At 39.3% G+C, this 17,500-nt stretch overlaps 2 protein-coding genes across 21 annotated transcripts in view; one reads left to right on the forward strand and one right to left on the reverse strand.

Moving 5' to 3' along the window:
• LOC144964357 (uncharacterized) overlaps positions 1-7,786 on the reverse strand; it is a 54,270-nt gene extending 46,484 nt beyond the window's left edge. For 3 of the 12 annotated variants that reach the window (XM_078898512.1, XM_078898498.1, XM_078898493.1), the window contains exon 1: positions 7,459-7,560. The gene's annotated coding sequence lies outside the window, so the exon portion shown is untranslated. Of the gene's footprint in view, positions 1-7,449 lie in introns of all 12 variants that reach the window. The other 9 variants (XM_078898487.1, XM_078898508.1, XM_078898499.1 and 6 more) reach the window with 9 other exon arrangements.
• LOC144964361 (ATP-dependent RNA helicase DHX58-like) overlaps positions 1-17,500 on the forward strand; it is a 48,559-nt gene that overhangs the window by 3,741 nt on the left and 27,318 nt on the right. For 2 of the 9 annotated variants that reach the window (XM_078898517.1, XM_078898518.1), the window contains exons 2-8: positions 7,694-7,840; positions 10,353-10,448; positions 11,241-11,336; positions 14,163-14,291; positions 14,731-14,874; positions 16,357-16,526; positions 16,932-17,070. In XM_078898517.1, the coding sequence (XP_078754643.1) occupies positions 10,379-10,448; positions 11,241-11,336; positions 14,163-14,291; positions 14,731-14,874; positions 16,357-16,526; positions 16,932-17,070 (748 nt within the window). In that variant the 5' untranslated portion in view covers positions 7,694-7,840; positions 10,353-10,378. Of the gene's footprint in view, positions 1-7,693; positions 7,979-8,666; positions 9,063-10,352; positions 10,449-11,240; positions 11,337-14,162; positions 14,292-14,730; positions 14,875-16,356; positions 16,527-16,931; positions 17,071-17,500 lie in introns of those variants that run through there. The other 7 variants (XM_078898514.1, XM_078898521.1, XM_078898520.1 and 4 more) reach the window with 7 other exon arrangements.

Below are 17,500 nucleotides of genomic sequence, written 5' to 3' on the forward strand. Positions count from 1 at the left end.
TAGCGCAATATCCACTAAATGTGCTCAAAGCGCTTTACAAGGGGTCCCTGGTCAACAGCAACATTTAACATGTAGGACGAGACATGACGCCTGTTAGGCGATATTACAATTTTTCGGACAAAGACAACGCTGTTAACGGTCAGGTACTCATTTTACACCTGAGTGTGGTGAGAGAATGTGAGTAAAGAGCCTTTTCCAAGGACTCAACTATGCGCCGAGCGAGGCTCGAACCCAGGACTTTCCGATCCGAAAGCGAGTGTCATACCACTAGACCACATAGCCGCACACATGTTTGTGTGTGTGTGTGTGTGTGTGTGTGCGCATGTGTGTGTGAAAGAGAGACAGAGAAATACAGATAGATAGACATATAGATGGATAGACAGATAACTAGATAGATGGATAGATAGATAGATGGATATGAATAGAAAGAAATAAAAATATGAGTGTATGTGTGTGTGTGTGTGCGTGTGTGTGTGTGAATGTGTGTGTGCGTGTGTGTGTGTGAAAGAGAGACAGAGAAATACAGATAGATAGACATATAGATGGATAGATAGATAAATAGATAGATAGTTATATAGATAGATAGATAGATAGATAGATAGATAGATATATAGATAAATAGATAGATAAATAGATAGATAAAACTTGAGTTTTTATACAGCGTAATATCCACTAAACCTACTCAAAGCGCTTTGCAAAGGGTCAACGACCAACGTAACATATATAACGAGACATGCCTCTGTTAGACGATATTATTACATGTTTTGCCGACAGAGACAACTCTGTTAACGGCCAGGTACTCATCTTACACCTGAATACGGTAAGAGAATGTGAGTAAATAGCCCCTCCAAGGACTCAACCATACGCTGAGAGAAGCTCGAACCAAGGACTTTCAGATCCGAAAGCGAATGTCATACCACAAAACCACATAGTGATGATTGAAAGAATGAATATAAGGTAGGAATATGCACTCTTTTGGGGAACTGGAAACGTTAGCAGTCATGGAGCCGAGTTAGCAGTTTAACAATGAACTTCCTTATATATCGTTATGTAGTAAGTTGACCTTTGGTGAGGTTGAAGACATTGGTGGGTTCGGTTTATTAATCTGGTACGAATTGACATTCTTTGACAATTTCACATCTGCAAATCAATACAGAGTTATAGTTGCTCACCGAACGGACACCGAACGAACGACTTACCGATCACGTGATCAGTTTTTTTCTCGCGTCCTCTCGTCTAATCTCGTCACTCCGGAATAGAAAGAGGAGGCGGAGCTAATATGATATAACGCAATGAAAGTTCTGTCCGATGACGGGTGGGGGGATATCACCTCTCCAAAACTTACCTTATTATATGAGATCTTGAGATTCTTATCCAATCATCGATTGCTCGTTTGACAGTTCGCTTGTGAACAGTTAGGAGACCATCTCTTGATTTATGGGCAGGCGGCTTTGCGTGTTGTATACATTAAAGAGTACCGCTGACCGATGGGTAAATAGTGATTGTGTAACCCAAAAGCCCTGCCGACTCGACTGCAAGGTCTTGTATGTAATAACTGCGTCACCATATCAACGCTCAGGAATTAATTAGTGAGGACTCTCAGTATATATATATTAAAAAAACAAACAACGCTTTTGAATCACACGAGATACATCAGTGTGCTCGTCGCATTGAGAATTGAAAAGTGAGATATAAATCAAGAAAACCGACCGGAAAATAAAGAAACTATCATTAAATTTAAAAAATTGAGCAATATTTCTTTCAAAATCAATCTACTAGAAAATTTTTTTATTTCTAAACCTATTTTTGTGAAACAAAGATAAATGTTCTCCTTTTTGCAAGCTGTTCAACAATGTGGTTTTCAAATTTATCGTATACGCAATCCTCTCCGATGGATCATATTACCTTGTCGTGGTCGGAGGGCTTGCGTGTCTCGATGATCGTAAGTGAGAGGCCAGACCAAGAATGATCTACAACGGTCAGCATCGTCAACAAGGAAGGAAGAAGGGAGGAAATCAACCGTCGAGTTCAGCTTCCCCTAGTCCACACCCTTTGGTGTGGGTGTTGTCCACGACGTGGGGGAGGGGTGAAAAGGGACTGACTCTCTACAGGACATCCTCCCGGATTCCCAACTTAGACCATCTGACCACGGGTAGATGGAGCTCGTCATCGGGGGACCGACATCCATCTAAGAGAAGGACACTCTGAGCAAAAACCTGGACAGATGGAGTTCGTAAACGGGGGACCGCAATCCATCTAAGAGAAGGACACTCCGAACAAAAACCCGGACAGATCGAGTTCGTTAACAGGGGACCGCAATCGATCTAGGAGAAGGACACTCTGAAGCAAAACCGCCACTGCCTTGTGGACAGACCTTGGATGGTCAAAGGCTAAGGAAGCAAATCCTGAAAAACAGCACGCCGAAGACAGAGCAGCGGGGCCGGAAGGCGCAAATATCACAGGAAACTGGAAACTGCCACTGCATGCTTAAATCCCAATATGACACGTCACAATAATCAAATCCGATGTGGTGCGAAGCCCGTGGAATCCCGCCGGACGGGCCTAGTGCCGGGCCTCAATGGCCCACCCAAGCGATCTGGTGGTACCTTGACTTCATCTTGCGGAACCAGGGGAGGAGGATCAAGGTTACATGCGACTGGAACACCAAACACAATTAAAATCCTCCAATGGAATGCTGAGGGCGTTGCGAAGAAGAAAATAGCCCTTGAAAAGAGACTCAAAGAGCAGGACATCAAAATTGCCTGCATTCAAGAAACTCACCACACGGACAACATGAGATTTGCCATCAGAGGGTACCAGGTAATAAGGCATGATAGAAAGGATCACAAAGGAGGCGTGATGACATTAGTAAAAAACGACTACCCCACCGCAGGCATAAAAATTGATACACAAGAGCAATCAGAAATACAGCAAATTAAAGTATGTATCGGAAAGAAAGAACTCCTGATTTTTAACTGCTATTGCCCACCAAACAAAGAGCTTCATTTAGACAAGATAAAAATCCAGGAAGAAAGATGTCTGGTACTAGGGGACTTTAACAGTCACTCTCAAAGCTGGGGATATGGAGATATGGACAAACGTGGTGAAACAGTAGAAAACTGGCAAATTGAAACAAAACTTCAACTATTGTATGATGATGAAGATGAGGACACATATTTCTCAAGAGCGTGGAAAACCACATCTACCCCAGATCTTACGTTTGCCACAGATGATATAGCAAAGACGATAAATAGAACAGTACAGCCCCAACTGGGTGGTAGCGACCATAGGCCAATCATCACAAACGTCTATCATCAAAATGAAAACAAAACACAAACTATCCCAAGATGGAACTACAAAAGAGCAAAATGGGAAAGCTTTGAACAACTTACAGACAGCCACTGCAAAAACATAAACTGTAAAACCAAGAATGTCAACAAAAGTGCAAAAGAACTGACAAAGGCCATCCTAAAAGCAGCAAAAGAAAGTATCCCAAGGGGAGCAAGAAAAAATTATATACCACTCTGGACAGACGATCTTAATCAGTTAAGTAATGAAGTATCGGAAACAAGAGAAAAGGCTGAAGCAGACCCCTGTGATGACAATATTGCAGCATATAAAGAGGCAGAAGCTACCTTTAAAAAAGAAATGGCAACGACATCCAAAATGGCATGGAAAGAAAAAACGCATAGCCTTAACTTCGAAAAAGATGGAAATAAACTTTGGAAACTTACAAAAGCCCTAAATAGAGAACCGAATCACTACGCCCCTCCCGCTTTGGAAAAAGAAGGAGAACTTGTCAGTCCACAACAAGCTGCAGACCTATTCATGGAGCAGTTCAAAAAAATTAGTGACAACACAATAGAAAAAGAACTGAAGGAAAGGGTTAGAAATGAATGCAGAAAACAAAAAAAAAGGAACTCAAGGAAGCCATAGATGAAGTAATGACAAAGAAGCTAACTATGGAAGAACTAGAAAGCTCTCTCAAAGTGTTAAAAACAAAGAAATCGCCAGGCCCAGACGAAGTAACAAATGAGATGCTTATCCATCTTGGAAAGACAGCGAAAAAGAAGCTATTACAACTCTACAACAGCACTTGGAAAACTGGTAAAATACCAGATATATGGAAAAAGGCTGTTATTGTCCCAATTAAGAAAGAAGGAAAACAAGCAAATGAAGACCTATAAGTCTTACAAGCTGCATGTGTAAGCTGATAGAAAGAATCATCAACTCCAGACTGATGTGGTATCTTGAAAACTATAATGTGCTTATAAATGAACAAGCTGGTTTCAGGAGACACAGGAGTACTGAAAATCAAGTAACCTACATATCCCAAGAAATAGAAGACTCGTTTCAGGATGGAAAGAAACAAATTGTGGTATGGGTGGACTTTGAAAAAGCATTCGACAAAGTGTGGAAAAAAGGTCTGGTATATAAACTACAAAAATCAAAAGTATCCCATAACATGCTCAACTGGATACAAAACTACCTAAAAACAAGAAAGGCAAGAGTAACAACACAAGGTCACAAAAGTAGAGAAGCAAAACTAAAACATGGAGTCCCACAAGGTGGAGTACTATCACCTACACTATTTCTTCTCTATGTAAATGATATAAGAGAAACACTATGTCGAGGAGTGAAAATGTCGATGTACGCAGATGACCTAGCTCTGATTAGCTCTGACCAAAATTTAATCAAGGCACAACACAGGATGCAAATCACACTGGATAATATCAAAGAATGGACTGACAACTGGGCGATGAAAATAAATGCAGTGAAGACAAAGTTCACAATATTTAGCCTCTCCCCAAAAGACGAAAAAGCAAAGCTACGTATTGAAGACCATGAATTAGAAAAAGACGACGCACCAAAATACCTAAGAGTCCATTTTGACCCAAGACTAACATGGAAAAATCAAATCAGCAACAGTCAGAAAGTTGGGGTAAAGCGAACACAACTCTTGAAAAAACTAGCTGGAACAACTTGGGGAGCTAGCTCCGATATACTGAAACAAACTTACACAGGATATGTGAGACCAGCGCTAGAATACGGGATATCTGCATGGGGAAACTGCTCCAAAACTCAAATGGAAAAACTGGACAAAGTGCAAAACAGCAACATGAGGATAATAAGTGGAGGAATGAAATCGACACCGATTCATGCAATGGAAACCATAACAGGACTTACATCTCTATCAGAAAGAAGGGAATCAAAATTTTGAAACAATACACAGACGTGAAAACAATGACAGATCAGCCTCTTCACGTTAGAGCGCAACAAAAGAAAACTAGGCGGCTGAAAAGATCCCACTTTATTTAAAGAGCCCAGCAAATTGAAAAAGATCACGAACTTGACGGAATAATGACCCAAAAATGCAAAGCAAATATCAGAGTACCAATTTGGAAAAGGCAAAATCACTTGAAAATCAAGACTTCCGTTGGTGACATTTCAACAAAACAAAAACACGGCGAAGAAATCAAGAAGTCTGTACAGAAGTGCATAGATCAAAACTACCCTGAAAAAAATGGACAAGAATCTATACAGATGGTTCATGCAATAAAGAACACACATGCGGGGGCCTGGGAGTTGCACATCGAGTACACAAATGGTCAACAAAAGGAGATCAGCAAACCGACTGGTACTCGCACTTCAATCTACAAGTCAGAGGCAGATGCAATCCATGAAGCTGTTAAGCAAATCCTCTCAGAAAATGAAAAACCAAGACACATAGTGATTTTAACAGATGCTAAGAAAATTCTGGAGGATATAATGATGTCCTTTGCGGATGATATAGACGCCTTGGTGGAAGACCTCATGAAGCTAAGCAAGTTTACCAACATGGTACTGCAGTGGATTCCAGGACACTGTGGGATACTTGGAAATCAGATCGCTGACCAACTGGCAAAGGCAGGCAGTCGCATGCAGCAACCCTCCCCAATGTACTCAACAGGAGAAATTAACAAAATGGCCAAATTTATCCAGTCTCAGAGATGGAGAGAGAAGCACCCAGAATACAACATGAATGACCCAATCAAGGTGCTCGACAGAAAGGAACAGGTCATCATCTTCAGACTGAGAACTGGACACAACCAGTTAAAGGAACATATGTGGAGGATGTCCAGAGCAAGTGCCTCTGGACAATGTGACTGCGGACTTGAAAATGAAAATGGACATCATGTCCTAATGGAATGTCCAAAGTACAACAAGTTGAGAAGGAACTTCTGGCCTGACCCAACCCCATACTCAAAGAAGCTGTACGGAAGTGAGGACGACCTCAGGACCACTGTGGGCTTCATTCACCAGACCGGACTGACCATGTGACGTGACGGGAACGAAGAAGAAGAAGAAGAAGTATACGTAATCATTTGGAAGCTCCCGAGAAAGGTATTTTTGTGTAATCTCTTTCACACACACGCGCGCGCACACACACACACACACATAAACATATACAAACAATACACAAACAATACACATCCCTGGTCATCTATTGCCTATATTATTAATGTTAAAATATACATCCCATGCTGATTGTCACTACCCCCCCCCCCCACCCCCCAACCATTTCCACCATCCAAGTACCAGCGGCCTTTTCTCTTTGATTTCGTATCATGGTCTACCGAAGCCCAACACCTCGATCGTTTGTGGGTCAACCCCCCCCCTCCCCCCACCTTCGCGCGTAATCAATTTATAATTATCTCTCTGTATAGAGCGCCACGTGCACAATTATATACTATTGAATGACACTGACCTTGCCCCTCCCCTAACACAAGCCAACAGCAACCCAAGCTATCCTCTATCACGTGACCTTAGATCCGATGCTGCATACCGCTTGAGAGTCTTCACTACCTAGATCTCGTTCATGTCACGTGAGAAGGCTATATCCGTTCGGGTTCGGCGTTCGGCGTCTCGTTCGACCCGATTTCGTTAAAAGCCCAATCATGACAGGCAAAGCACGATGTGAAGTAAACCATCCTGCAGAAAAAAAAACACACCCACCCTGCGAAATCAAGGGGAAGTAACCAAAAATTTACATCATTCCATAAAACCGCAAACTCGGGGACTCAAATCATTTCGGGGGTTTGGGAGGGGGGAAACTTAAAAAAAAAAAAAAAAGTCTAGTTGGGGGGTTGGGAGGGGAGAGACTTAAAAGAAAAATAAGTTTCCCCCCTCCCAAACCCCCCGCCCCCAAAATTATTTTTAAAAAAAGTTTCCCCCCTCCCAAAACCCCAAAATTATTTGGGTCCCCGAGTTTGCGGTGTACCGAACCCCAAATTATCAAAATAAATAAAAAGTTTTAATTAAAAAAAAGAAAAAAAAAAGAGAGAGAGAGAGAGGAGGAAGAGAGAGAGGAGAGAGAGAGAGAGAGAGAGAGAGAGAGAGAGAGAGAGAGAGAGAGAGAGAGAGAGAGAGAGAGAGAGAGAGAGAGAGAGAGAGAGAGAGAACACATACCTAGCCTACCTATTTGCACGTCGGATTGAATTAGTCAAGTGCCAACCTTTGTGTTCACGCTAGGCCGTGGTTCACGTCGTTGCCCATCAGCATTGAATTGAAACTGAAACCGAAACCAGAGCAAGTTGCAAAGGAAGTTGAGTGTGAGTCATGGATAAAATATACCTTGACTCACGTAAAATAGTGTTGTTTAAAACCACATTTTTGTTGTTGTTATAATTGCCTGCATCAAAAACATCAACAGGGAATCACAAATGGGATTCATAGATTACAATTCAAAGCCTAAATCATGAGCATAATATTCGATCAGATTTCAGGAACCCGCCCTCTTTTTCTTGGAACAACGATGACGTCACGTCCCTTTCAACTTCAACTTTCAAGCAAAGTAAAGGTAGGCATTTGGCATTTGGAATCCGGTTTCCAGATTTTTGGGCTACGATCTTCCTGGTAAATGGTTGCTGACATCACACATCCTTGCCTAACACCAGTTTTAATTAAAAAAAATTCATATCTATCTCCGACTTTACAGGTAAAGTTATTACAAAAGCTCTTAATCAGCTCAACTAGGTGTTGGGGTATTCCATGGAATCTGCCAGATGATTTCACGATGTAGACTGCCGAACGCTTTCTCAAAGTCAATGAAATTAATATACGGTTGCCTTTGCCATTTGTTATAACATTCTACGATGTTTCTTAAAGTGAAGATTTGGTCAGCACAACCTCTCCCTTTCCTAAATCCTGCCTGTTCTTTTCTTATGTAGGTACTTGTTTACCAAGGATTTTGATGGGGATATACAGGAGGGGGATTCCCCTCCAGTTATTGCAATCACGTAGATTTCCTTTTATGGGAATTTTTACTATTACTCCTTTATTTACTCTATTGTGCGGCTATGTGGTCAAGGGGTATGAAACTCGCTTTCGGATCGGAAGGTCCTGAGTTCGAGCCTCGCGCTCGGCGCATAGTTCAGTCCTTGGAAAAGGCTCTTTACTCACATTCTCTCACCGTACTCAGGTGTAAAACGAGTACCTGGCCGTTAACAGCGTTGTCTTTGTCTGAAAAATTGTAATATCGCCTAACAGGCGTTATGTCCTGTCCTACATGTTAAATGTTGCTGTTGACCAGGGACCCCTTGTAAAGCGCTTTGGGCACATTTAGTGGATATTGCGCTATATAAAAGCTCCATTTTTTTATTAAAATTTTTTATTTCGTTCTCCAGGAGTTTTTCTTTCTTGCCATTTTTTGGTGAAGAGTGGTTGCAGAATATTGGCGGTATAAACTGGATCAGTTTTGAAGAGTTCAGCGTTCAGGTTGTCTGTACCCGGGGCTTTTCCATTTTTTAAGCATTTGGATGGTCCTATGCTTATATCCAAATTTGTTTCTGCCTCCTTGATGTTTGGGATCCTTAAGTTTGTCCATATCATATCATATTCTTTGCTTACCTGTATTTGTCATTGCTCTAAGCTTGATCCTCATATCAGCGATTACCAGATGATGGTCACTTCCAACATCAGCACCTCTCCTAACCTTCACATCAAGGAGTGACCCTCTCCACATTCTATTGATGAGTATGTGGGCAATTTGGTTACCATCCCGTCTGTTTGGTGAGACCCAGGTAAGTTTGTGGATCATCCTGTGTAAAAACAGCGTTCCTCCAATGACAATGGCATTACAAAATTCTAGTAGGTTCTCACCATTCTCATTCATGACACCACATCCCTCTTTCCCCATTACACTTTCATTCGTAACATTATTGCATCCTACCTTTGCGTTCAGATCCCCATAACTATTTGTGTATCATGTTTCATAATTTTTTCTACCGCAGCTGCCAACTGCTCATAAAAATTGTCTTTCGTCTTCTTCCTTACTGCCATTTGTTGGGCTGTAACATTGTATGGTGGTAACATTTACTTGTCTTCCTTTCATTCTAATTTTCATTAGGCTGTTGTTAATAGATTTCCATTCCATCAAATTCTTTTCTCTCCCTTTCTTCAATATCATTGCTACACCTTCTGAGTAATGGCCATCCTCCCTCCTGAAGTAGAAAACTAGCTTGAATCCTTCCAGCTTCTGTCCACCTACTCCCGCAAATGCCTAAGATATCTGCTTTTGCGGCGAACAGAGGTACTCTCATCTTCCTGTCAGTAGCTTCCTTGCGGCTTTCACCACTGCCATTCATACGAGCCTCTGCTATGGCTCTGAGGGTCCAATGTTTGCCTGTGTGTTTATTCTATTTTCATTTGTTGCTGTTTCTGTAACAATGCATTTTTTCTATGATAGGGTTGTTAGCCCTATGCCAAACCCCCAGACTTGGAGGACTAGGATTTATTAAGAAGATTCACTCCTAGGCTTGTTGTTCTTCTGAGCTAAAGAGTCATGCCGACCCTTGGTTTTATTTTGGAGTGTATTTTCTCTCCCAAGCTATAGAATCCTTTCCACCCTTGGCTTAACTTTGGAGTGACTTTCTCCTAGATTGATTGTGATCTCTTGCTTACGAGTTTTATTTACCCAAAGTTGGAACATGGGTTGTTTCTAATCTGATTAATTTTCTATAATAATAAGTCAGTCCATTATATGCCCCACACATGTCGTGAGCTCTGCTGGGTTCTGACTCAACGATTGTCTTATACCTATGTCCCAATTGTCACCCTTGACTTGTTCGGCATGGATGATCCTGTCAGGAGATAAATCTCCTCCTGACCTAGCTCTTCGGATTCTGAGGCACGCAAGCTCTCCAACCACGACAAGGTACTGCTGATCCATTGGAGAGTCTTTTACATTACGAACAGTTAACAGTCCTATTTAGTTGGGTTTTTGATTTAAATTTTAAAAATGAGTTTGTGTCCATAATTCTCCCAAACGCCTATACGTTTTAGTAATGTTTTACTTTTTATCTTTTATGTAGTAGCGCTGGAGGAGGTGAACCCCAGTATGGAGTCTCACGATAGATTGCCAAGTAATGACTCCAGAGGCTTTTCTTTGCAGCAGGCAACAAACTCGGGTAAGAGGATGGATTTCGCTTTAAACTTATCATTTTGCCAAAGAGAGCAAGAAAATGTTTTTCTATAATTGAAGTCCATGGTGCAATCCAAGTTATTAAATATTTGATAGGGACATCATGCATGCCACCCCTCCCCCCCACAAAAAATGATTTCATTATCACTTTTCTAGGCTGAGGTAAACATTCAACTGACATTTGGCTTCACACGGACATTTACAAAGAAAATACAAAACAAAAACATAAACTTAAAAACAAAACAAAAACACCAAAAAACTTGAGCTTTTATATTGCGCAATATCCACTAAACGTGCTCAACGCGCTTTACAAGGGGTCCCATATAGAATGAGACATGACGCTTGTTAGGTAATATTACAATTTTTTTCTGACAGAGACAACGCTGTTAACAGCCAGGTACTCATTTTACACCTGAGTATACACCAGTGAGAGAATGTGAGTAAAGAGCCTTTTCCAAGGACTCCACTATGCGCTGAGCGAGGCTCAAACCCAGGACTTTCCGATCTGAAAGCGAGTGTCATACCACAGGACCATATAGCCGCACAAATGTAACAAAGAAATACAAAGTAATCATAAGTGGGCAGGGATGGGGTTTGAAATAAACTATAAAGAAAGAAATCCCAAATTCGTCTGCCTTTTATATTACAACAAGTAACTAAACAAAGTTGGGGTTCTTGATTGAAAGTTTAACAAGAATAATATATTTTGTGTCTATAATTCTCCCAAACTAGATACCTACATGTTGCAGTAACGTTTTACTTTTATTCCGTTATGTAGTAATGCTGGAGGAGGTGAACCCCAGTATGGAGTCTCAGGATGGATTGCCAAGTCATGACTCCAGAGGCTCTTCATCTTTGCAGGCAGCAAACCCAAGTAAGAGGATGGATACATCTTTAAACTTATCATAAACCCTTCATAAAACTATCAGATGCTTGTCACAGCTGATTGAAAAATAGGCATGGCTCAGGTGCTTGTCACAGCTGATTGAAAAATAAGCATGGTGTTGCCATGTGTCGCAATGTAACTCCTTCATTAGTGTGTCAGCAAATTATGATAAATACTCACACATTGTGGAGCTGATTGTTTTGTGAGGCAAGCATTTAAGAAGGCTATGCCTGAGACTGACCATAATTTTATGTCACATTACAGGACTGTGATCACAAGTTTAGAAAATGAAAAGTGAGTTGGCTAGTTGCTGTTCGATGATATTGAATGCAACTCACAATAATAAACTTTTTGTCACAATCGACATCTTGTTTATGACTTAATTTCTTTTCTTTTTTTTTTGGGTCTGTTTCAGGCTAAAGATAGAACGAATTTGATGTAACTAAGGTCTTTGTTATTGTGTTTAGCCAGCCATTTTTATGAGTAGTTCTCACTTAACAGTGTTGATTAGACAAAACATTCAAGGTTACATATAGTTTTGTGTGTTGGCAAATGTTGTGAGCTGTTTGACTCAGCGCAAGGCGTAAATAAGATCACGATGGCTACATCACAACGCAACTTGCTCTCTCTCTCTCTCTCTCTCTCTCTCTCTCTCTCTCTCTCTCTCTCTCTCTCTCTCTCTCTCTCTCTCTCTCTCTCTCGTTCGTAGAAACTGTGAAACCGTTCATGGATGCCTTGAAAAATTTACTAAAGTAATGATGGACATGATTTGGGAATTTGTCCTTGTTCGTTGAACATGCGAATGTGTCCAATGCATGTTCAACGAATGCATGTTGCACTGTAATTAATTATTTCTTCATGTGGTATCTTTTATTTAGTCCAAAACTTTCTGATTGTTGCACAATATCTCTTAACAGTAAGCTGTTGTCATCCTATGGAGGTCTTACCTTGTTTCTTGAAATCAGTTAATATTCAGCACAGTGTATAAAAATGACCATTCCACAAAACGAATAAAACTATGCAAATTATATAAAATCACATCCCCAAAAAATAAAAACAGACAGAACGACCAACACACGTCCTTTAGGCCCATTACTACACACTGACATAGGCTGTTTTGATTATTTTGGATCACTTCAGTGTTTTAATTGTTTAATCATAAATGTATTATATCGTTATAAGTTGTCCCTCAAGATGTATATTGTGTTGGCAAGAGTTGTGAGCCGTTTGACTTATAGGCAACATCATTCGACGGAAACCGCACTTGTTAGGGTTGTTAATGATCTCCTCTCTGTTATAGACAATGGTTCATGTTCTTTGCTGAATTTGCTTGACCTATCGTCTACTTTTGATACTATTGATCACAATCTTCTTCTCAAACGTCTTGAAATTACTTCTGGCGTGTCTGGTGCAGTGCTTGATTGGTTTAGGTTATATTTGTTTAATCGTCAACAGATTATTACGGTGGATGAATATAGATCTGAAGAAATCTTTCTTGATTGTGGGGTTCCCCAGGGTTCAGTACTTGGACCCGTTCTTTTTGTTCTGTACGTTGGCCCTCTGTCTAAAATCATCAGAAGTTTCTGTCTGTCTTACCATCAATACACTGATGATACGCAATTGTACTGCTTTTCCAATACGAGAAATTTACAAGAAGTATCAGCCAATAGTAAAAATTGTATCCAAAGTGTTAAGAAATGGATGAATGAGAACAGACTGAAACTGAATGATGATTAGACGGAGGTGCTGTATGTGGGGAACAGGAAGTGGAAAAGTGAAACAGATTTGAAGTTGGGGATGCCTCCATTCAAATTGTTGACAAAGTGAAAAACCTTGGCACATTCTTAGACTCTGGACTGTCGATGGAGCATCAGGTTAATAATTTGGTTAGATCTCTCTTTTTTCAACTAAAAAAGATTGCTTCCATTAGACGGTTCATATCTGAGGATGTGACCAAGCACCTGGTTGTGTCCTTCATACTATCGAAATTGGATTATTGTAATGCTCTGTTGTTTGGCGTTTCGAAATACAATCTGAAACGTCTTCAGATTGTCCAAAACAGCGCTGCCAGACTAGTATTCATGAAGCGTAGGTGCGACTCTGCCAGACCTCTACTTCATGACCTGCATTGGCTGCCTGTTGAAAAAAGGATTAAATTCAAAGCTTTTGTTTTAGTGTATCGTTGTCTTTAAGGTACTGCCCCTTCCTACCTTTCGGAACTAATTGAAAGATATTCAAAACCCTGCCCCTTACGTTCGGCCAGTGATTCCACAAAACTAGTTGTCCCTCGAATTCGGAAAAATGCTGGAACGAGATCCTTTTCTCATTTCAGACCCTCTATTTGGAACGCCTTACCGCAGAGCATTCGTGAAAAAGAATCTTTGTCTATTTTTAAACGTTCGCTTAAAACATATCTGTTTCGATTTTAGTAGATGGTATGAGAAGCAAGATAGGTTTGGTTTGTGTTGTGTTTATGTGTGTGTGTGTGGGTGTGTGTGTGTGTGTGTGTGTGCTTGTGTGTGTGTAAATGATTATGTTTCACCAAAGTAATTTGTAATTTAAGCGCTTAGAGTCTGGTGTCTCAGAGTTATAGCGCTATATAAGTTTTCAGATTTATTTTCAGCATTATTATTATTCTGATTAGGAAAATAGACCAACCTCATGTTCGAATAACAACTAGATTATAAAAGTCATATGACTCTAGAACATTTTAGTAAGTTTTTTTAAATTGAGAGATTTGAGATTATTTTGACTTTTTGTCATTTGCTAGTGGAAAAAATTGGTAACAATGTAACGATTTTTTATGTTTTTCAGAAACTTCCTTGTCACTGAGTGAGGAAGAAATGTTTGAAAGAATTCAAGCTGTTATAGAGCCCATGACAGAAATGTTTGGAACGTATTTCAAACCGACAGAGATAGCGATGTATTTGCCAAGTTTAGATGGTGAATTGAAGGATTTTATTGATTTATTTTTTCTTCTTTTATGACTTAATTCTTACCCATTTCTAAACTGGAGCACTATTGGCACATCTCTAAAATTGCTGCTTTGTAAAGTTATTTCAATGATTTTGATTGACTATTGACTATATTTTCTAAATTATTCTATGGTCTTGCTTAGTAATTAGGGTATCTATTTCGTTCATTTGAAGTTTAAAGTGGAGCTAGGCATTTCAATATTACAGAGCCTAAATGTAGATTATGTAAGTTTAACACGTGCAACACTATGAGATAGGATTGGGAAATTTCTTTGAGTATTTCATTAAATTGGAAAAGGAACTCTATTCCTTAAACAAAATCATTGAGTGTGTTTTGATATACAGCTCAACGTGAAATGTCTTCTGTAAAGATAAGAAATATTGGTCTGCTTTTTCTATTTTCACAGATAATGAAAGGCAAAGTATTTTCAAAGACTCTAAATGCAATTCTGAGAAAGGAATGCGTTCTTTACTTGAAAGACTTGTTGACATGGGTGGAAAGCCTCTCTTGGAGTTTTACAAATTGATCACAACAATGGATGAGGATTCAGGTATGGTGATGATTGCTTGAATACCTATTACCTCAATGCCCATTTTTCCTAAATATCAACTATTTCTCTCTTGTATATAAAACCCTAAATGCCCACCTCTCAAAATAGATTTTCCCCAATTGCTGGCTCTGAAGACAAATTTGGAAATATAAAAAAAAAGTAAATAAGTAAATAAAGTAAATAAAACTCCAAATTTATCACACACACACAGTGGTATCATTCTTGTCTTGTCTTGTCATTAAGTCGCAACTCCGTGCATTGAAGATAATGCGACTGTGAGTGTGGTGAGGACAAATGGACAAGCCTAGGCTTTTATTTGATTTTATTGATTTCTCTGTCAAATTCAATTTAGCCATTCGTTTTAAAAATATTTTCGGGCAGAGAATTCGATATTCGGTTTATGCTTGGATAAAACGAGTTGAGATGAGCATTAACACTTGACTGCGGGACATGGTATGAGTGCTGTTTTCTTTTGTTTGGGATAAAGCGATCAATTGGGATCGTTTTCAGTCGGTGACAAGCCTTCAAGAGGACTTTGGCTTTTTGTACAGTGCATCTTTCAACTTTCATGTAATGGCGACCAGATTAGGCTCTTGCACATCTCACTGATGCTTTCATTCCTTCTGTAATTGTTACAAACAAACCTACATGATCTGTTTTGAATTTTATCGAGCTGTCCATCTGCTTTTAACTCTTGCCTGCTTTGTGCGGCTATGTGGTCTTGTGATATGACACTCGCTTTCGGATCAGAAGGTCCTGGGTTCGAGCCTTGCTCGGTGCATAGTTGAGGCCTTGGAAAAGGCTCTTTACTCACATTCTCTCACCATACTTAGATGTAAAATGAGTACCTGGCCGTTAACAGTGTTGTCTGAAAAAAATTGTAATATCGCCAAACAGGCGTCATGGCTCGATCTACATGTTAAGTGTTGCTGTTGGCCAGGGACCCTTTGAGCACATTGAGTGGATATTATGCTATATAAAAGCTCAATTAAAAAATTTTTTTTTTACTCTTGGGGTCCCAAATGCATGCATTATAATCTAAAATTGGCCTTTCAAAGACTTTATAGCAGGTTTCTCTGATGTTCCTTGGACAACTTTGTACATTTCTTATTAAGAATCCAAGTTTTGTGTCGGCCTTTTTACAAACTTTATCAATGTGGTGCTGTCAAGAGTTAATCCAAGATATTCAGCTTTTTGCACTGTCTCCAATCACACCAAAAAAAATCAGTCTAATGTCTTGAATATGATGGTTCCAAGCCATAGATACCTCAGAGGGGAAGGTCCTACATAAATGGTACATGAAAGCTGGTGCTTAGAGGCTAGTTTTAGCTTCTCCGCTTAATCGCACACTCCGCTTAATCGACACACTAACCATACACACCCAAGGGTGTGCGATTAAGCGGAGTTGACTGTATTTAATAAATTAAATGTCTGAAAGTATCCAAAAGCTTGGAACTACAAATATTTATATTTTCAAACAAGGTCACCTTCCTCATGTTTTATTGAGCGGTGAAGGATGCAGGAAGCCTGAAGAAATATCTGGTCTTATGGATTTCATAGTTGAACTGGTAGAACGGAAAAATCTTGGAAGATTAACACCTACAGACCTCAGTAGCATCAATGATCTAATGGTGAAAGAAGGATTACTGAAGGTAACGATTAAAAAAAAAATTAATTATAAAAATTATAGACAACTAGAACTAGCACCTCTTACTTATCATGCAATTCAAGGATCACCATTGGGTCATTAAATTATTTTCATTTGATTAAGGGAACATTGCTTAACTCTTTACTCTTTGTGGCTACTGATTACAACAGTGAAAAATTTAGGATGATATCGTGGTTCAAAATACTTACCTGCTTTTTATTGATAATGTTGTGATAAGCCACCTAATCATTGACACTCAGTGATTTAAAGGTTATTGGTTTAAATCGTAGTAAAGATATTTGGATTTTTTTCTTTTTAATTCTGATGTTTTATTTACTGACATCCCACACAGCTCTGTCACAGATAGACTCAAAGTTATTTAAATCAATTTCCCTTTTTTGATATCCAGAAATCAAGGAAAGGACCAGTGAACATGGACAATACAACGGAAGGCTTTTTACATTTGTTAAAACAGTTCAGAAAGAGCAACCACGATTGGCCTTTGATTCTTTGGGAAACTTTACGAGTCACAAGGCCAGATTTATTTGGTAAATGATTTTAGGGAAAGGATATAAAGGATATATATATATATATATATATATATATATATATATATATATATATATATATATATATATATATATATATATATATATATATATAGAATTATATAGACTCTTCTTTTTTAATTGACGACAGTGATATTGACTTGGTCATTTAATCTCTCTACAAGGTAGGAATTGTAAAATCCAATTAATTTTCTAACAGGCCAAATATTTCCCTTTCAACTGTATATAACGTGGGAATCTGACTAATGGGAAAGAATGTTAGAGGAGTGTCAAAATTTGTTTGCATTTAGTTCATCAAATGTTCAGAGCTTCTTTCTTTAGTTCTTGACTTGGATGTTACTTCATGACAAAATGTCTGCTGATTTCGCTTAAGGCCAATTCTTCTCCAATCTTAATCTAAATTATGTCT

Source organism: Berghia stephanieae, chromosome 2 (genome assembly GCF_034508935.2).
Source record: "Berghia stephanieae isolate SIO BIC M18660-M18661 chromosome 2, UCSD_Bste_1.3, whole genome shotgun sequence".
Classification (NCBI taxonomy): domain Eukaryota; kingdom Metazoa; phylum Mollusca; class Gastropoda; order Nudibranchia; family Aeolidiidae; genus Berghia; species Berghia stephanieae.